Here is a 21139-nt window from a genome sequence, read left to right on the forward strand (position 1 = left end):
ACATGGATTTTTTTTAACTTAAAAAAATGTTTTAATTAATTAATTAATTGAGAGACGGAGAGAGACAGAGCGTGAGCAGAGGAAAGGCAGATATAGAGGGAGACACAGAATCCAAAGGAGCCTTCATGCTCTGAGTTGTCAGCATAGAGCCCAATGCGGGGCTCAAATCCACAGACGTGAGATCATGACCTGAGCTGAAGCCAGATGCTCAACTGACTGAGACACCCAGGTGTCCTTGTACATGGATATTTTTAACATAAATATGGTTACTCGTTAATTCAACAAATGTTTACTGTGCACCATACTCAAAGCATATTACTAGGTATTATGGAAGATGCAAATATGATTTCCTATAGGCATTTATAATCTAGCAAAAGAAAAATAAAACATAATTTGATGACTACCACAAGAAAGGCAAGAAAAAAAAAGGGTTATGGGGGTTTGAAAGTGGGAGAGATTATATGTCCTTTGGGGAGTGGGGAGCTTTAGTGGAAATAGTAGCAATTGGAAAATGTAAAATAAATACAAACCTACAATTAATAAAAAATTAAAGACACACATCTAAATAAGACGGATTAGACAAAATGAGAGATTATTATCAAGATACTGGGACCCCTTCAGCTGGCACCTTTCCTACCTTAAAATTATCAACAAATTAGTTTCAATGAATCTAGATCCGTTGTTGTAATCATGGCTCAAATGTGCTGTTCTTATAGACAGAGGTGCAGAAGGCCACACTCAAAATAATGTCCCCTCTCAATGGATGGGAAGCATTTAGATAGTCATCTTTCTCAATAGTAAAACTATTCAGGAGTAGCATGGCCACTGGTCATTGATTCATTTTTATTGATGTTTGTAATGTGGGTCAATATGTTGATATCGTTGTGCAGCCCTTATCAGATTGTGAACGACAAGAATACACCAAGTCTGTGAGCTGTTTACAAATATATAGACTTTTTTCGACAATGATAATGCCCTTTAACATCTGGAGTTCGAAAGCGGCGCAAACTGTGATTCCAATTGCAAACTAGCCTCCCTCGCACATAAATTTCTCTGCTTAAGTTTACGGTCCAAATCACACTCTAGCGATATTGTTGTAAAAAAAACACAAGAAAAGAAAAGAAAAAGGAAAAGGAAAAGGAAAAAAAAAAAAAATCCCTCTAAGCGATTTAAACTAATCTCTCCTTGGACTACTAATCCCATCATGCAACGCTTCCGTATTACCACTGTGTGGGGTGGAGTCGTCGAAGGGGCGGCAACGACGGTGGCCTGTGCATTCTGGGCAATGTAGTCTGGGGCTCTGGCTGCCGTCAGGACAATCCACGTGGTGCTTCTGGCGGCAGCTTCGGGCAGTGGCTACCCTGCTTCCTCCACCGGATCCTCGAGGTGCGGGCCCCGGCGGGGCCGGACTGGCGCCGCGGAGCAGGCTGCAGGGAGGCCCGGAGGCAGCCCGAGACTTCGCGACGTTTTTGCGACAGCTGTGGCCGTGTTCCGCGAGTTCCCTCCCTCCTCCTCTCTCTGAGGAGGTACCGGCTGTTGTGCGGCGCTGCCTTTCTGTTTGAGTGTATGGGTGAGAGAGTGAGTGAGTGAGTGTGAGCGTGTGTGAGAGAGAGGGTGAGGCGTGAGTGCGAGTGTAAGAGGAGGAGAGCCCGCCGCGGCCGCCCCGCCGCTCCCCGCAGCGGGAGCAGAACGCGCGGCAGGAGAGAGCAGGAGAGCCGGCGCCCCGGGAGCCCGCGGGGACAAGGGCAGAGACGCCGCTCCCCACCCCCAGCCGTCGTCCCTCTGCTCTCCTTCGCCCGGGGGAACCTCCCCGTCCCCCCACTCCCTCGGCCGGCCTCTGCCCCGCCGTCCCCCTGGATGTCCCCCGCGCTCTTGCGGGGCCTCCTCCTGCTCTTGCCGCATCAGTCGGGCTGGTGCTGCGGCCGCCGGGCGTAGAGCGGGCGGGTTCCCGGGGGCTGCGGCTGCCGGTGCTTCCCCGGTCCCCACCCCTGTCCCCCGGCCCCCCGACCCAGCTCCCCGGCCCCGGAGGCTGTGACAATGGACTATGACTTTAAAGTGAAGCTGAGCAGCGAGCGGGAGCGGGTCGAGGACCTGTTTGAATACGAGGGCTGCAAAGTTGGCCGAGGCACTTATGGTCACGTCTACAAAGCCAAGAGGAAAGATGGGTGAGTGTTTGTGTCTGTGCCGGTGTCCGCGCTGGGCGGCGCTCCCGCAGGCCGAGGCAGGTAGCCCGGCGGGAGAGTGGGGCGCCGGCGCGCCGGTCTCCCACTTCCTTGACACCCGAATCTGGCCCTGCCAGCCAGGTTTGGGGAGGAAGTGGTGTACTAGGGATCCAAGCCCACGCGAAATCCTGCCTGTGTATTCTACTTCGGTGGCTAATAGGGAAAAAGAGCTGCTACTCCATGGGCTGTATACTTTTCAAGGGTTTCGGTTCTAGATTGAAAAAAAAAAAATCGTAGTAAAACGTCAGTTTAAATGGTTTTCGGGGGGAGGGGTCCATTTATGCTGGTAACCTTCGGGGGGATTTCCTCGCCCGCCTCTGGAGTGACATCCATCAGTCTGGAAGGGAAGCTGTGATCCTTTCCTCCACCAGTTTGTGATTGATTTATTACGAAATTGGGATTTTATTTGGGAGAAAGAAAGCAGCAAGTAAATGTGATGCTGAAGAGTTCTTCATAGGGATCGTCTGTAACCTCAATGTAGCAATTGTTATTTAGATACCATTAACCTGTGAGTTTTACATAGAACAATGGGGGTTTGGTGCAGGGTGGGTGGTGGGGAAAAAGGCAAGGGACTAATAGGGGCTATCGTGTTCAGGCCTGTTCCCCCAAAATTTAGCTGTTGGCAATAAGCTGTAAATCGTCTCTTTGCTTTAAATATTTTCCCCTGCAAATAACTTAATTAAGTCTATGGCTGGTAATGCTCCCAATTTAGTTTCTTAAACAGGCAAGTGAAGTGTTCATTTTTCCTTTGTCAGTAGATGAATGTCGTGTAATATTGACAAAAGAGAAGGCAATTCTTAGTTGAGGGGAAAATATATTTTATTAACTCCTTGTTTTCCTCTTGTACAAACGTCATGTTGATGTTGTCTATTGCCTTTGACACTATAGAAAATTGCGGGAGAAATCATGTCAGAGTTTATTATATAATCTTTCGATATCAGTATAAACAAAGTAGCTTTATTCGAATATCAATGTTAATTTGATAGCTGCTGTTTTAACATTTAAAAGAATTGCTTTCCTTCCCCCCCCCCCCCGAATTAGGTAAGAGGGTTTGTTCAGAACTATATTAGCACTAAAAAAAAGAAACCGTTCATAAAGCTGAAGTAAGTTGGGGAAGCCATATTTATAAATACTTTAATATTCTGGATATTGGAAAAGGAAGTGTATATTCAACATTTTTCTTAGATTGACTGAGGTGTCTTTCTCAAATAACTTAAAAGGGACTCTTGAAGGAAGATGGTGATTCTAATTAATTTGGTATGTGCATTTCAGTGCTTATATGAGCAGTTAAAGCAGTACAGATATCTGCAAAAGATAGGGATTTGAAAACTTGATACTCTGGTGTGCTGCATGTATTTAAAAGTACTTCTTAGTGGAATGGAGAATCTGGTGACATTTGAGAAATCTGCATCTGGAGATACCTACCTACTGTTGACTCTGCTTATATTTTTCATCGAAGTATTGTTTAATAATGTACTTTAAAAATTATCTTTCTCATATAATATTTTTCAAAAGCCTTAAACCATTTCTCTTTCCACCTATATTCTCTTTCTCATATAATATTTTTCAAAAGCCTTAAACCATTTCTCTTTCCACCTATATATTCCACCTATTTGGGGCATATTCAGAAAATTCCCAATGCCATGAGATGACACATAGTAGTACATTTGACCAGTCTGTCATCTGCTTTGTAAAATTCTGGTGACTCTAAATTACTTTTAATCTCTCTGAGAGAAGCCAGTTCTATTTCCATAAATTACTGACTTAAGCTAATAAAATATATAAATTTATTAACTTTGGTTTTATATTTTATTAAAAAACTATGGTATTGTTTAGTGGCAGGAGGTACTTTTAACCACCTTTTATGTCTCATAGTTAGGTTTTAATTTAGACTACATAATTTTAGGAGAATTAATACAATTTAAAAATAGCTAAATGTACAGCATGTAAACATTTCTTAGTCATTTGTCATAGCTGAAAATTACCATTGCATTTTGGAAAAAAAAACTTCATAATTTTTGGGCTTGTTTTCCAGCAGCCTTTAATGATTTTGTTTATAGGATGAACTTCAGAAAAATTTAAAAAGGATCAAATGTCAAGAGAGTTTTAAAATTACTTAAGACAGTTTTTGTTTTCCAGAGGGAATATTTTTGGTTTGGCTTCTCACAGCCTCATCACTCGAGTGAAATATAGCATTGTATTTATGAGGTTCTTTTGATCTTATGTCAGTGAAATGTAATTTAATGCATTTTAGTCCTGGTAAAATAAAATTTGTGGCTGTTTAATCTTTTGTAAAAAGATGATGACGAAATAATTTGTTTCTAGTATTGATTTACTTTCAAATTAAATTATACATTCTGTAACTGAAATTTCAGAGTACTCTAGGAACGCAGACAATAACACCTTCAAAGAGAATCCTGAGATGTACGGTGAAGTGGGTTTTGTTTAGACCTATTTGTCTATTAGAACGAGTGCACATAAATGTATCTTTTCAGTCTTCCAGCAAGCATCACAGAATATGAGCACGTAGTAAAAGAATTCAGACTGGAGGTGTTAGCTTCTTAAATTATTAAGTTTTAGGAAATAAAACAGCTCATAAGGTCATTTCTTTGACTCAAAGAATTATTAATACTATCCTGCTAGTATACCACACTTAAAATAAACTCAGCATTTTAAGGAATGTGGGGAAGGAGGAAATACTTTATTTGAAGCATGATTATATATATATGGAAAAAGGGCCTTTTGTAATTGTGTTAATTTCAGATTCTAATAGAGTTAAAGCATAAATGCACAATAAATCTTGGAAATAATTTGTTCTCACTGTCACCATAAATGAGATAGTGTCCTTTGTGTCTGAACACCAAAAGGGTACTCAGTAGGAAGCAGGGAGATTCATTTTCTTTCTGAGTCAGTTGCATTTCCTCTTTGTACAATTTAGGCAACCAAACTCATTTTGTTCGAAAGAATGGAAAAGTGTGAGAAGACAAGACAGTTTGTGTTTTTAAATTCTAAACTCTCATTACAGGGACTGGATATTTCTAGCATTTAAAAATCAATTTGAGGTAAGAGTTTGATCTCCAAAAAAGAAAAGCAAAAGCAGTTTTCTTGAGCAGGTTCTTAATTTGCTGTACTCTGTGTTCAGAAGAACCGATTATATATAATTGGGATTATATGTGTGTGTTTGTGAGAGAGAGAAATATACAGAAAACTTTTGTTGGGGCACTTTTGTAGGCAACCCCAAAATTAGGAGGCAGTAATAATGATAATAGCTAAATTAATGAGTATTACTAGGTCCTGGGCAAAGCCCTTTTACATTCATCATCTATTTAATCCTCACAAAGTACCATATCAAGTCAGTTCTGTTTTTCAGTTTTACAGGTGAGGAAACTGTTAGAAAGGTTAAGCTGTTAGAAAGGTTAGATAAAATTGTCTATGCTTATATGACTGATTAAATGTCAGAGCTGCAATTAGGGGATTACAAAAGGTCCTCTTATTCTAGAGCACATGCTCTTAACCATTATGCCTCATAAAGCTAATACATTAAGGTAAATATAAACCTAGACGTGGAGATTTGGTGTTTTCGTGGGTCATTCGGAAAACATGAATGTCTTACCTATCAGAGGAGTAGTCTTTTCAACTAACTCAATTAATTGGTATACTTTTTCAATACATTTCTGAACAGCCTTGGTTTTTTCGAGTGCAACAAGTGTTTATGTAGATACGTCGGTGTATCTATACATACACACATATATACACATATATGTATGTGTGTGGAGGGGGAACCAAAGGTCTTCTGGTAGAAGAAACTCTTAAGTTGGGGAGACAAATACTGAGTTTGAGTTCAGACTCCGCATCTGATTACCAGTATGACCTTGGGCAAGTCACTTGCCCTTTGTAAACCTCGATTTCCTTATTTGTAAGATTAGAGGGCTTGAGTTGATAATTTTTAAGGTCTTTTCTAGTGTTATGATTTGAGGAAATAAATTGTGAATATAAAGTGTAATACTTTTGCAAGATTAGGTAAACAGCCACTAAAACAAATTTTACTTTAGGCAGTGATACACTTCTTTGTTTCTTAGTCTCATGCTTTAATGTAGGTTCTCACCAACTGCCTGAAAGAAGTTAGGTTAACTTCCAAAGACATATCAGCTATTTTACCTGTCTTATATTGCTGTAGCATTCCATTATCTTTATCTCTTAAGATGTTGGGATTTAGGGACTGTGCTTGTTCCCACTCCAGTGAACCATTCATTTGGTGGCTAGCCCAAAGGACCCTTCTGATTTCGTCTGCATTGGGGCTTTAATTCAGTTTTATTTCCTTAATTATGATCAGAACATGGTGGAACCCTTTATTTCCCCTGAAGGAATCGGATAGTTTTTCTTCTGAATATTGCTGAACCCTGCATATATGTTCAGTCTGACTTAAATATTTCTTTAGACGTCAGAAATGCCAAATACAACATACATACCCATTACTGAGGATTTTGCATGCCCAGGAAAGAGTATTCCTTATAACTTTTTAGAAATGTGATGGAAAGGGACACTGTTGAATTGGTCTACCTTAGATATTCAGTGCCTTCAGATCTACTGGTAAGGCCACTTGGAGGTTTCATGCTTAAATCCCATTTTCCTAGTAGCAAGACCGGCAAATTAATTCATTTGGGAGCCGTTCATTTGATTTTTACTTTTTCTGTTTCTTTCAATATTTGAAGAAATCCATACAGTCATTCGTTAACCAATACTTATTGGACTCTTGCATGTGCCAGGCACCGTCCGAAGTACTGGTAATACAAAGATGAATAAAATATTCCATTACTTGAGGAGGTATCTACTGGGGAAACAAATGTAAATAAACTGTAGCGATTTAATAAGCGCTCTAATAATTAATACAGGGTGCTAATGGAACACAGATGGAAACTGCCAACCCTGTTTAGGGTTTTCAAGGAAAGCCTCTCAAAGATGGCAGCACTTTGTTTGACTCTTAAAAGAAGGGGAAGATCTCATCAGATAGGGTACTTTGAGAGGACTAGGGTAAGGAGAGGTGCTTTTTTACTGTGCTCTTGCAGACCCCAGCAGATCATGTGGGTTTGAATTTTTTCTTCTCCCGCCTTCCCTCCCCACACCTTTTGGCCGTTGAGCTCCTGCTGTATGTGTCCTGCTATGTGCGTGCACTACAGATGACCCATTGTACCCACTGGACATGATGAGGTTTCTGTTATTTCACAGTGAGCACCTTAATTCTCTGTGCGGCAGTTTCCCATCACAAGAATGTTGCTGAATCAGAGTACAAGCAGCCTCTGAAATTCAGTGGCTGACTTACGAATTTCTCCCTCATATGTAAAGCTGCCATGGCAGAACTCCCATTTTGATTACAGCTCTTGATAGCAGATGATTCTACTTCGGCCTCACCTCCGTGAGAACTAGGGAGCCAGAGTTTTCTGTGCTGCAAGATGGTGGTGGCAACAAATTCCCAGAGGGAGAATTTCTCTTGTTGGAATCTGATGTGGGAAGAGATGGGAGGTGGGGAGATGGCTTCCAGCCTACTGGATTTCAGCTAGGAAAGTAGAAATAATGACAGATTATTATAAATTATTGTAGGCCATTTTGCAAACTTACCTACTTTTCAACAATTATTTCTCTTGGCAAATGTGTTCAGAATTATGATTTACCAACATTTGAAACGTGATCCATATGTAATTTGGGAACTGTATATGCCAAATCAGTGTTGATAAATACATATTATCCCCTGTGGCTGCTGTCATCTTTCCTGTAGTGCCTTTTATTGTTGAATCTGATCCTCACTGCCTCTTTATTCTTTTTCTATTCTTTTTCTGTTCTTAGCTGCTGCTAGGGAATGAAAATCCTACTGTCCTTTCCTTCTTCAGAACAGTTTGTAAATCCTTTCCTTCACACCAGCTTAGGTAGGCTTTGGTCCTCTCTTTGTTCCTGAGAAACTACTAAGAGCTTTTTTGTCTTTAGGTATTTCTTGTTACCTAAAGTGACTTGATGTTGTGACTAAAAAGTGACTTTCAGCTGTTATTTTGATCATAATCCTTGAAGACCCTTTAGTGTCGTGAGTCTCAAGAGTCTTTATTATGGTCGTTGTTAGAGTCCCCAAACCAGTCCCTGCTGTAGTAAGCTGCCTGTACTGACGGAGTCATGTCATGTCCTTCAGATGCGTTATGGCAGAAAAAACGCTGAGAACCCCCTTTCTAAAATTGAGATGTATTACGTACCATGACATTCACCCTTTCAAAGTGTGCAGTCCACTGCTTTTTAGGACGTTCCCAAAGCTGTGCAATCATTACCCCTATCTAGTTCCAGCACATTTATTACCCCAAAAAGAAACTCCGTATCAGTTTGCCATCACTCCACATCCCCCATCTCCCCAACTCCTGGCAACCACTAATCTACTTCCTTTCTCTGTGGATTTGCCTGTTCTGGACATTTCATATAAATGGAATTACACAGTGTGTGGCCTTGTTTGTCTTTTATTTAGCCTAATGCTTTTAAGATTCATCTTCATTGTGCATGTATCAGTATCATTCCTTTTTATGGCTGAACAGTATTGCATTCTACGGATATACCACATTTTGTTTATCCATTCAGAAGTCGGTGGACCTTTGTGTTATTTCTACTTTTTGGTTATAATGACTAATGCTGCTTATAACATTGATGTTTGAGTTGTCATGTGGGATTTTTGTTTTCAGTTCTCTTGGGCATATAGCCAGGTATGGTAACACCATGTTTTGCTTTTTGAGAAACTGCCACACTTTTTCAAAGCAGTTGAGAACCACTTTTGAGTGGCTTTACCTTGACTTCGGTGCAGGACCAAGACCTTTGTTCTTCGTTTGTGAGACCTGACAGTGAGACCCACGAGTGCTCACTCTCTAGTCCATTGCAGGATTCTGAAGTGCAAATGGATAAAATTGGCTCCTCCATCAAATCAGACCACCATTCTGAACTTTATCTCAGGCAGCACCTTGTGCTGGAAATTTTTCCCCCCCAGCTGAAGTAGGTTCTAACATTTAGCTTCAGAAATTCTGACTACTTTATCTTAACATACAACTCCAGTAATTCCCTCTTCACTAATCACCCCGCAAAACATATTTAGTCCTTCATGGATGTATTGTGTAACTGCTTCAGAGTATATGTGGTTAATGTTTATATGTCCTTTGGGTCTTTCTGGTGGATGTTTATGGCTTAGATATTATAGATTTCCTCTAGGGCAGTAATTGTGTTCCCCTCAGTTCCTGGCACATTGCCAAATGTTGACAGGTACTTAATACTTTTTTATTTTTGGTGTACATGAAATTCGTATTTGAAAGTGTCCCTTTTCAATTTGCTGAAATTAAAAACTTGAGCATATTATAGGAGGCTAGAGAAGCAGCATCTTGTGAAAATACCCGGAGAAGCAAAGTTTGATCGGCTGGCTGTATTGCTACCAGGAACAAAATTGAACAAAACCAAAAGTCAAAGACAGGGCAAACTTTGGTGATCAGGTGAGCCAAATACAAGTCCCAGGTATTTGAAAAATTGAACCACTACAAAGAATAAAGCTTTTTTTCTGAAATATACCTTGTAAATAAATCAATTCAAATGGGAGAGATCAAACCTCTATTTGTAAATTTAAGAAAAATACAATTAGTCTCTGAACCAGACTGACATTTTTGTTTAAATCGTGATGTTCCGTGATTGATATTTGGAGTTTATTTTTGTTATGTGAATAAATTATTTAGGCTCCTACGACTCAAGGTAACTCAGTTACTCATCTCTTGAGACAGCTCTCTAAAATTTATGGTTTTATTATATAGCTCATGAGTTCCAACGAATAATCATCCTAAGGACAGGAATTCTTTCCATCATGATGCAAGGACCACTGTACATGTTTCTAGACACCCGAATTTAGAGGTTGTCTAGAGAACTAAAGAGATTTAAAAAACCTAAAACTTGTCCATCAGTGGTGTCATGACTTAATGTTAACCAAGTCCTATTTCTGGGGAAAGCAGACATGAGTATTGAAAAATTATTTTTATAAGGTTTCTGTTTTAAGGAGAGCCAATTGTGAAAATTTGAGTTCGTGTAGAATAAATTTATTTGGAGTTTTTTTTTTTTTTTTTTTTTTTTCACTTTATGAAAGAATCTCTTTAAGTACATAAGCTCTCTTGGTGTATTTACCACATGATTTTGTTTGCAAAAAATTCAGTTTATACACACTTTCCAAGAAAATGTTGTGTAAAGTAAAACATTACTTGTAATGTGTTTTCTAATGTTGACCCAACATTGAAGATCCTTTTAAATGTGAAGTCAAATCATTTAAATATTTGATGTTTCATTATAGTTTCTCTTTAGCTGTAGTGTTTTGTTTTTGGTAAATTTATGTTTTTAATTTATTTGGTAGCTATTTGCAGAATGTCTCTAATATGTCAGGTTCTGTGCCTGATATTGGCAATTCAGCAGTGAACAGGACAGGGTCCAAGTCTTCAGGGAACTTACAGACTTTTCAGGGATGCAGGCAAGTAAAAAGGTAATTAGAGCATAGTGGGGATAGGGCTGCACTAGGGAAGATGTATAGGTTGCCGTGGGGGTATCTGATCTGCTCTTGGGGGTTCAAGGATGGTATTTCAGTTGTGACTTGAAAGATAATTAGAAGTTACACGAGTGAATGGGCAGTAAATAAGAGTGAGTGAAGGTTGGGGAGTTACAGTGCAGGCTAGAGGAGTAGCATCTGGTTCCAGAATTTCTTTATAAAGGAAGGAGTTCTACCTGGTGGAAAAGGGAGTATGATGTGTAGTAAGCAAATTTTAACTTAAGTTATTTATTTGAAGTGATTTCGAGAGCTTTTATGTTATGTTGTAGGAGGGAAGGCTAAAGCTGTCTCCAGGACCCTTTGGAGCCACCGTCAAGTAGCATTTATAGAGATACGAAGAAAAGATAGTATGGTGAGGGAATTGGAAGAATTTCAATACCAGATTGCAGAGAGTGGTAACAGGTAGGGTGAGAGGCACAAAAAATTAAGTTGGAGAAGTAAGTGGAGTCTTGGAAATCATGTCGTGGACTTCTTACTTGATTCTGAAGACAATGGGGACCATTTGTAGGATTTAAACAGGTAGCAAGTTCAGATTAATCATTTAAAAAGAGTGCTTGACAACATACTCAGAATAGCTAGTAGCTACGGGGAACTGGGGTTGGGAAAATGTAATAGTAATCCAGGTGAGAGGTGCTAGAGGCTTGAATTAGGGAATGACAGAGGGAATGACGAACAATTGATAGGGCCTGTTGATTTATTGAATGTGAGAGAGGAAGGAGTCAGAAGAACCAAGGGTAAGGTCTAGGTTTCTGGCATAAGCAGCAAGATACTGCCATTCACATAGATAGCCAAAACAGAAAGAGGAGCAGGTTTGATGGGGAACATGATGAACTGAGTTTTGGTGTATTGAAATGCATGTACCTGTTAAACATCTAAGAAGAAATGTCCGTTAGGCAGATAACATGAGTGTAGTGCTCTAGATAGAGGTCTGGATATGGAAAAACTTGGGAGTTAACCAGGTACTTGAAGTAATAGCTTTGAGTCATCTTGAAATTGCCTAGACAAAGTGTAGAGTAAGAAGAGGTCCTAGGACAGAATGTAGAGAAACAGATGTCCATCCAGGAGGCCAACAAGTTGAGTCCCGAGGAGGAGGAGAAAACTCAGGGTCATTCCCACTGTGCACCAGAAGTTGTGCAGTGCACAACTTATTGGCTGTACATGGCAACTTGGAGAACAGCCAAGGCCTTGTAAGGTAAAATCATACCAACCAAGGAAAGAGTGTTTTCAGAAGGAGTGGTAGGCATACCCTATGCCACACAGAGGGGAAGGGAGATAATGAAGTATTTGGGTTAAGTATTTTATTTGTTTATTTTTAATTATTTTATTTTATTAAAAAAAAATTTTTTTTTTCAACGTTTATTTATTTTTGGGACAGAGAGAGACAGAGCATGAACGGGGGAGGGGCAGAGAGAGAAGGAGACACAGAATCAGAAACAGGCTCCAGGCTCTGAGCCATCAGCCCAGAGCCTGACGCGGGGCTCGAACTCACAGACTGCGAGATCGTGACCTGGCTGAAGTCGGACGCTTAACCGACTGTGCCACCCAGGCGCCCCTATTTTTAATTATTTTAATGTTTGTTTATTTTGAGAGAGAGAGAGAGCGAGCGCAAGCAGGGGAGGAGGACAGAGAGAGTGGGAGACAGTATCCCAAGCAGGCTCCATCCACACCATCAATGTGGAGCTCAAAGCGGAGCCTGACACAGAGCTTGAACCCACGAACCATGAGACTGTGACCTGAGCCAAAATCAAGAGTTGGACACTTAACCGACTGAGCCACCCAGGCATCCCTTGGTTAAGTATTTTAAACAGAAGAAAAATTCAGCAAAAGATTTTTGGGCACTAGAGCTGAAATTATAACTTGCTTTGTAGGTTTTATCCAGAATGTTTTGTGGTACTTTTATGGGTAGCCTTATTATTCAGGGCCAAGCAATGAAAAGTTTACTTCCACCTTTGTTTCCACATTGGCTTATTATTGAAGCTAAAATTGTATATGCTGACTTGCTATTTATTTGTAGATTCATTCATTCCATGGTATTTGAGATAGTTCTTTTTTTTTTTTAAATAAAATCACTTTTTTGTCTGATTATAAAAGAATTATAATTCTCTACAATTATAGGTTTATTGTAGAAAATTCATAGTCTAGAAATGTATACAGAAACTAGAAATTTTAGAAATTTTATTTATTTTTAATGTTTATTCACTTTTGAGAGACAGAGACAGAGCACGAGCAGGGGAGAGGCAGAGAGAGAGGGGGACACAGAATCTGAAGCAGGCTCCAGGCTCTGAGCTATCAGCACAGATCCCGATGCAGGGCTCGAACTCACAAACCATGAAATCGTGACCTGAGCTGAAGTTGGACGCTCAACCAACTGAGCCACCCAGGCACCCCCAAGAAATGTATACGGAAACCAAAAGCCTTAACTCTGCTACTGGAGACAAGTACTATTTTCTTTATCATCTTTCCAAATAATGCTATGAATGTAGGTAGAGATTAATGAAATCTACGATCTTAACATTTTTTTCATTCAAGAATATTATACATCTCTTCCTGTCAGTAAATATAGTTCTAAACCATCAGTTTTAATTATTGCAGTCATTACATGTATGTATGTGAATATGTATCTATCTAGTGAACCAGTTCTCTAGTGATAGAAAAAATGTAAGTAGTCTCCAAATTTTAGCCATTACAATTAACAAAGGACCTCCTAGAAAATATGTCTGCAGTTCTCCAATTGTAGTTAGTCCTTGAAATGGAATTTCAGGGTCAAAGGTTATGTACTTTCAACAAGCAAATTTTTCTTATAAAATAAGATTGGGTTATAAAATTCATGTATGCTCATGATAAAAAATTTAAACAGTACATAAGGATACCTAGGACAATCTGAGTCTCCCTCTTTAGAATAGTCATTGTCAGCATCTTCTTGTGTCTATGCATATAGAAGCATATCTATGTATGGATAGACTTCAAAATTTATTGTAATACTTCATTCATTTTGAGCAGACAATACTACATGTATATGAAAAAATGTAAATATACTGAGGAAATGTAGACTTGTGTGTTTTCACTCCATCTCCTCCAGCCACCCAGGTCCTTCTTCCCAGAGCTGTCCGCTGATAGCTTTCTTGTGTTATGCTTTACAGTTTGTGGAAACAAACATCTTTTGACTTTATTCATGGTATTGTTTTTTGTGTGCAGCTCTTATTTTTAGGAAGTTACCTTTATCACTTATTTCTTTAATGGCTCCCTGGTTATGTGTCAGAATTAGTTAGAAAGGTCCATATGTCATTATCTTTAAACACAAATTGTATGGTATTATGTGTATGAGTCCGTGCCTTGCTTTTTTTCAGTTCATATGTTTTGGTGATCAGTACCTGCACGTAGATCGCAATTCAGTTCATCAGCTTATCATTCTGTTTTATGGATAGAACGTAGTATACTGGTTCCATTGAGGGGACTTTAGGTTCTTTCACTTATATGTGCTTCTAAAAAGCACCGCAACAAACGTCCTTTACTGTCTTTGCACACAACATTCTTTCAGGTGGAGGCAGAACTCCCCAGGTCCCCAGGCTCCCCACAGGGATATTTGCTGTGGCTGATGCCACTGGTGCAGAGTAAAGTTTTCGTGAAGTAAGAGAAGTTCCCTTGCTGTATCTACAGCGATTTTTATCCTTCCTGGTTTCTCTCAGTTCTAGAAACTGGTCATTATGCCTAAGCACAAGTTACTGATAACAACCCTGGTACATTACCGCAGGACTGGTGAAGCGCAGGTCAGTTTCCTAGAAATAAATCTTAATAGGCCTGAGCTTAAGGCTCTTCTGTGGACAATCTTAATGTCCTCTAAACAGGTTACACCAATTTTGCTCCCATCAAAACTCCACAAACAAAACTTATCTGAAGGAAGAAGTGGGAATAGATATAGTAATGGGATGTTTGAACCATAGGGGTTAAATACATCGTAAAGTTAGAATGGTTTAGGTTATTCTTTTGGAACTTTTTGCTTTGAGTTCTCTTTGCCCACATAGTGTTATGCATTTTAGATTACTTGCTGGGCTAGAAATATTTAAGAGCCATGTGGATGTTTAAAGTTGTAGTCATTATTATGTTTACATCTTATTTCATGTTCACTTCATCGTACTTCTCGTTTCCCACTCAAAACTGCTGGTACACTGTGTTCCTATTACAAATAACTAACGCTCTGGATACATTCTACCTCCAACCATTTGTTTAACACTGACTCGTACTTTTTGCTTAGATGATCCCTTCTTTTTCCTGTTGCTTGGCTTTGGTCTTCCTTTCATTCTCTACCCAGCACTGATCTTCACCCCAGATTTTCCTTTCTCCCACTTTTTGGTTTGCTTTTTCTGTTTTGTAGTTTTTTTATTTTTTAGCCTTGTGCTTTTGTCACCTGTTTCAGTGACCTGTGGGCTTGTCTCCATGGACTCATTCTGCCGATAGAATTGCTTGACTGTGTGTGTTCAGCAGAGGTAATCATTCATGGTAGATAAGCAGGCAGGTGGTTATCCATAAGATAATTCTGAGGCATTTTAACTTCAAAGAGACTAAATTTTTAAAGTTTTAAGTACTATTAAAAATAATTCTCTATTCATAGACATAATTTCTGCTGGACAGAAGTTGGAAGGTATTTACTCTGTATAGGGAGTTAGGAAGCAGAAGGAGTATGCAAACATGTTATCTTCTTATCTTAAAATCTATTTTAGTACAAATGAGTCCAGCTCTACTTGAAAATTTAAACCAGATATCCTGGAGTTGAAAGTAACTATTATCCTTTTTTTAGCCAAGACTAGCTGACCTCTGCAGATCCCCTTCAGGCTTGTGACATGAGCTAGATTCTGAAGTATGTAAGTGAAAAAAACATACGGAAATCTATCAAAGTAGCACATACTTCTCATACTTCATTTGTTTCTCTTCTGGTTTTTTGTTTGTTGTTTGTTTGTTTTTTGGATTGGACCATTCAATTCTAAAAGGCGATTCAGCCTGATGTTCTTTAAGTACTTGAAGTTTTCAGTGCCATCAAAAACAAACCAAGTGTAACGCCCGCAAACCCTGGTATTTTGACGTTGATCGCGCGGTGTCTTTGCTCTGTTTCTACCGCACTTTGTAGCGGGACCCGCTGAGTGGAGGTACGCTTGCTGGTTCTCCAATCAGAATGAGGTACAATTACATTTTGCCTTCGTGAAATTCTGTACTATAATTATCCCAGAAACGTTTTGGAATGTAAGATAACATGTGCCACTAGTTATTTATTTTAAAAGTGTTAAAAGTACTTTTGATTTCATTACAGTGTACTAAGTAGGGAAATTAAATCCCAGTTGTCTTCATCAGAAAATATTAGTAATACCTTCCAAGAAGTTATAATTGTATAGTTTATAAAAGTTTTTTTGTAGCTTTATTGAGATAAAGATTTCCATAGCATACAATTTACCTTTTTAAAACGTACAGTTCCCTGTTTTTTTAGTATATTCACAGGGTTGTGCAGTTATCACCACAATCTAATTTTGGAATTTTTTTTCCCTCTTAAAGAAACCCTGTACCCATTAGCAGTCATTCCCCTTTCCCTTCAACCTCCTAGCCCTAGGCAGCCACAAATTTGTTTTCTGCATCTGGATTTGCCTACGGTGGACATTTCATTTAAATGAAATCATACAGTATGTGGTCTTTTGTGATTGGCTTCTTTCACTTAACATAATGTTTTCAAGGCTCATCAGTGATTTAGCATGTATCACATTTTGTTTAGTCATTTATCAGTTGATGGATATTTGAGTTACCAGTTTTTGTAATCATGCTGCTGTGACATTGGTGTGTACAACTATCCAAGTTCCTGCTTTCAATTCCTTGGGTATATACCTAGAAGTAGAATTGCCAGATCATATGGTAACTCTCCTTAATTTTTATGTAACCATCAAACTATTTCCACGGTGGCTGCAACATTTTACGTTCCCACCAGCAACGCACTAGGGTTCCAATTTCTCCACATCCTTGCCAACACATATTTTCCTTTTTTTTTTTTTTTTTTAATATAGCCATCCTTACGGGTATTAAGTGGTATCTCATTGTGGTTTTGATTTGCATTTCCCTGATGACAATTATGTTGAGTATCTTGTCATGTACTTTTTGACCATTTGTACATCTTGGGAAAACATAATCAAATCCTTTGCTCATTTTAAAATTGGCTTATCTTTTTATTATTGAGTTGTAGGTTTTTGGTTTTTTTTTCATATTCTGGATACTAGACCCCAATCAGATACACAATTTGCAAATCTTTTTCCCACTCTGGGTTGTCTTTTTACTTTCTTGTTGGTGGCGTTTATAGCACAGAAGCTTCTAATTTTGATACAATCCAATGTATTTATTTTTTCTTTTGCCACTTGTACTTTGGTGTTGTATCTAAAAACTGCTGTCTGACCCAAGGTCACAAAGAACTTACTCCTATGTTTTTTCCTAAGAGTTTTATAATTTTAACTCTTAGATTAGGTCTGTGATCCGTTTTGAATATCATGGGAGTTGGGGTCCAACTTCGTTCTTTTACTGCTTGTGGGTATCCAGCTGTCCCAGCATCTTTGAATTGTCTGGGCACCTTTGTTAAAAATTGGTTGGTCCTAAATGTAGGATTTGTTTCTTATACCTTCCATTCAGTTTGACTGATCTATGTTTGTTCGTAAGCCAGTAGTACCACACTACATTGATTACTGTCCGTTTCAAAATTGGGAAGTGTGAGAACTCCAATTTTGTTCTTCTTTTTCAAGATTTTATTTTTCATTTTTTAAATTGTGGTAAAATACACTGAATATAAAATTTACTATTGTAGCCATTTTTAAGTATACCATTCACTGATATTAAGTAAATTCTTATTGTTGTCCAGCCATCACCCACCATATATCTCCAGAACTCTCTACATCTTGTGAAATAGAAACTCTGTATCTGGTCAATAATTCTGTATCTGGTCCCCCTACTCCTCTCCTCCAGCCTGTGGAAAACCCCATTCTACTTTTTGTGTCTACTGCTTTAAGTATTTCATGTAAGTAGAATCACACAATATTTATCTTTTTGTAACTGGCTTATTTCACTTAGCAGAGTGTCCTGAAAATTTGTCTATGTTTTAGCATATATCAGAACTTTCTTCCTTTTTAAGGCTAAGTAACATTTCATTGTATATACCACAATTTGCTTATCCATTCAGCCATTGATGGACACTTGGGTAGCTTCCACATTTTAGCCACTGTGAATAATGCTATTGTGAACATGGGTGTGCAAATATCTCAGGACCCAGCTTTCAGTTCTCTTTGATGTATCCCCAGAAGTGGGATTGCTGGATCATATGGGAATTCTGTTCTTAATTTTTTTGAGGAATTGCCATCCTGTTTTCCACAGTGGCTGTATCATTTTGCATTTCCACCAACAGTGCGTAGGGATTCCAGTTTCTCCACATCCTTGCCAGTGTTTATTATTTTCTGGTTTTTGTTTGTTTTTATAGTAGCCATCCTGATGGGTATTAGCTGGGATCTCACAGTTTTATTTGCATTTCCCTGATGATTAGTGATGTTGAGCATCTTTTCATGTGTTTATTGGCCATTGGTAAGGTCTCTGGAGAAATGTCTATTCAGGTCTTTTGCTCATTTTTGAATTGGTGGTTTATTTTTTGTTGTTGAATTTTAGGAGTTCTCTCTATATTCTGGATATTAATTCCTTATAACATATATATGATTTGCAAATATTTTCTCCCATTCTGCAAGTTACCTTTTTACTCTGCATATTGTCTTTTGATACACAAATTAAAAAAAAAATTATAAAGTCCAGTTTGTTTTGTTTTGTTTTCTGTGCCTTTGATGTTCTATCCAAGAAATCATTGCTAAATCCAATGTTTTGAAGCCTTCACCCTGTTTTTGTTTGTTTGTTTGTTTGTTTGTTTGTTTGTTTTTTACTAAGACTTGTCTAGTTTTAGGTCTTACATTGAGGTCATGGATCTATTTTGAGTTAAGTTTTGTATATGGTATTAGGTAATGGTGCAGCTTCATTCTTTTGCATGTGGATATCCACTTTTCAAATACTTGTTGAAAAGATGTCTTTTCCTCCATTGACTGGCCCAAGCACCTTTATCAGGAATCATTTGACCATATATGCAAGCGTTTATTTCTAGACTCTATTCTTTTGGTCTGTATGGTATATGTCTGTCCTTTTGTCATTACCAGAGTGTTTTGATTACTGTAGCTTTGTAGTAAGTGAAATCAGGGGTGTGAGTTCTCTCTAGCCTTATTCTTGTTTTTCAAGATTGTTTAGAATAATCTGTGGTTCATAAAGATTAAACTCTGATTGCATTTGCTACTATCTTTTACTTTTCTAATAGATTGGGATACCTTAGACATATGGCTCTAGGTTACAAAGTTTTCTGGGTAACTGGTTCACTTTTTATTCATCAAACATTTGTTTTAATCACTGTGGATGAAAATCATCCTAAAATGTAGTATACAATTTATATGTATGCATGTATTGGTTTCTGTACTAAACAGTTGTGTTTTCAGAGTTCATCTGCCCATATTGTTTTCCTTTACTCTTCCCTCGTCAGTTGTCAGTTAAAGATGCAACTTAATGCTTTTTAAATTATGGGAGTAATGGAGTATCAGTTGTAGAACTTACAGTGCAAATACATTCTAAGAAGAAAATAAAATTCACCTTACTTTGGCCACCCAGACATTTTTCTAGTCATGTTTTTTAAAGGTCAGATCATATTGTGCCTATTGTTTTTAAACCTGCTTCATTCCCTCAACAATAAATTATGTATATTCCATGTTACTTACCATCTTTCTGTTAAGTTTTTAATGTGTATTTATTGTATTGTGTGGTGGTGTCTTATATATATTTATTTTTACATTCAAGTATCTTTTGCAGTTAAAATTTTGTTGCTACATCTTTGTAGACATCCATGATTTTATCTGTAGGAAACATTTCCAGAAGTGGCTTTATTGAATCAGGTTTTTGATATATAAGGCCAGATTTTCTCCAAGAAAGTTGAACTTATTTGTAATCTCATTCATAATGAACAGGAGTAATGTTTGCCACTTTCTTGATCATTATCTCTATTATATAATTTTAAAAATAATTTTCTTTTAATCTTTGCAAATTTGATAGGAAACCTATGGAATCATGGTTTTACTTCTATTTGTTTCATTCATATTTAAATTTATAGTTTCTTATTTATTCCTTATTTAATTTCTTTTGTGAATTGCCCATATTTTGCCTGTTTTCCTATCATTTTCTTCTTTAAATTTTTTTTTAAAGTGCCTTGTTTGTTGGGATATCAACTCTTTTTTTCATATTGTAAGTATTTCTAATTTTTCATTTGTCAATTTTTACACTTAGGAAATATTAATGTGTAATAAAATCTCATTGTCTTACTGCCTCTGACTTTATTATATACATTTTTTCTTACATTTTCTTTTTTTTTAAAATTTTTTTTTTTTTTTACATTTATTCATTTTTGAGACAGAGAGAGACAGAGCATGAATGGGGGAGGGTCAGAGAGAGGGAGACACAGAATCTGAAACAGGCTCCAGGCCCTGAGCTGTCAGCACAGAGCCCGACGCGGGGCTTGAACTCACAGACCACGAGATCACGACCTGAGCCGAAGTCGGCCGCCCAACCGACTGAGCCACCCAGGTGCCCCTCTTACATTTTCTTCTAGCGTTTTTATGGGTTAAAAAAGTTTTTGTAGTTAAATTTTATTTGATCAAAATGTATTTGTCAGAGCAATGTTATACAGGATTATAACTGTAGTTTTTGTAGTCCTTTTAGTACTGTTGAATAATTCTTTCACGGTATATTTGAAATGCTACCTTTATCACTACCCTGAGTTCGCATATACACTTGTGTTTCTTTCTGGACTTTCTCCGCCAGCCCATCGATCTGTCTATTCTTGTGTTATTCCCCTATTGTTTTAAGTCATAGACTATAATAACTGGTGAGGTACCCTTTCATAACTTTTCTTTAAAAAAAATTTAGTTTTTTTGTCCATTTATTCTAAGTAAACTTTAAAAGCAACAATTCAAGTTCTAAAAAAATATTTTTTGACGTGGATTTAAGTTGTGTTTAATGTGTTAATTACTGTTTATATTCAGCAGCGTGGTTATGTTTTTATTTGTTCAAATTTTATCTTATGAATCTTGATAAAGCCTTGCAGTTTCATTCATATAGATCCTACATATTGTTTATTACTAGGTACTTTATTTGTTTTAGTAGTCTTATGTGTAGTTTTGTGTGTCATTTGATCTCATGCAATTATTTGTGACATACTTATACTAACAATGATTTGTTA

The 21139-nt window shown here is 37.9% G+C and overlaps 1 protein-coding gene and 1 long non-coding RNA gene across 8 annotated transcripts in view; one reads left to right on the forward strand and one right to left on the reverse strand.

The window, feature by feature from the left end:
• Positions 1–1340: 1340 nt before the first annotated feature.
• Positions 1341–21139, forward strand: part of CDK8 (cyclin dependent kinase 8) — a 126161-nt gene continuing 106362 nt past the window's right edge. For 2 of the 7 annotated variants that reach the window (XM_045044653.1, XR_006589566.1), the window contains exon 1: positions 1344–2165. In XM_045044653.1, the coding sequence (XP_044900588.1) occupies positions 2038–2165 (128 nt within the window). In that variant the 5' untranslated portion in view covers positions 1344–2037. Of the gene's footprint in view, positions 2166–21139 lie in introns of all 7 variants that reach the window. The other 5 variants (XM_045044570.1, XM_045044624.1, XM_019821740.3 and 2 more) reach the window with 5 other exon arrangements.
• The window catches only part of LOC109495641, a 62589-nt gene continuing 47485 nt past the window's right edge, over positions 6036–21139 (reverse strand). The window contains exon 3 of the long non-coding RNA XR_002740421.2: positions 6036–7776. This is a non-coding gene — a long non-coding RNA (uncharacterized LOC109495641). The remainder of the gene's footprint in view (positions 7777–21139) is intronic.

Source organism: Felis catus, chromosome A1 (genome assembly GCF_018350175.1).
Source record: "Felis catus isolate Fca126 chromosome A1, F.catus_Fca126_mat1.0, whole genome shotgun sequence".
Classification (NCBI taxonomy): Eukaryota; Metazoa; Chordata; class Mammalia; order Carnivora; family Felidae; genus Felis; species Felis catus.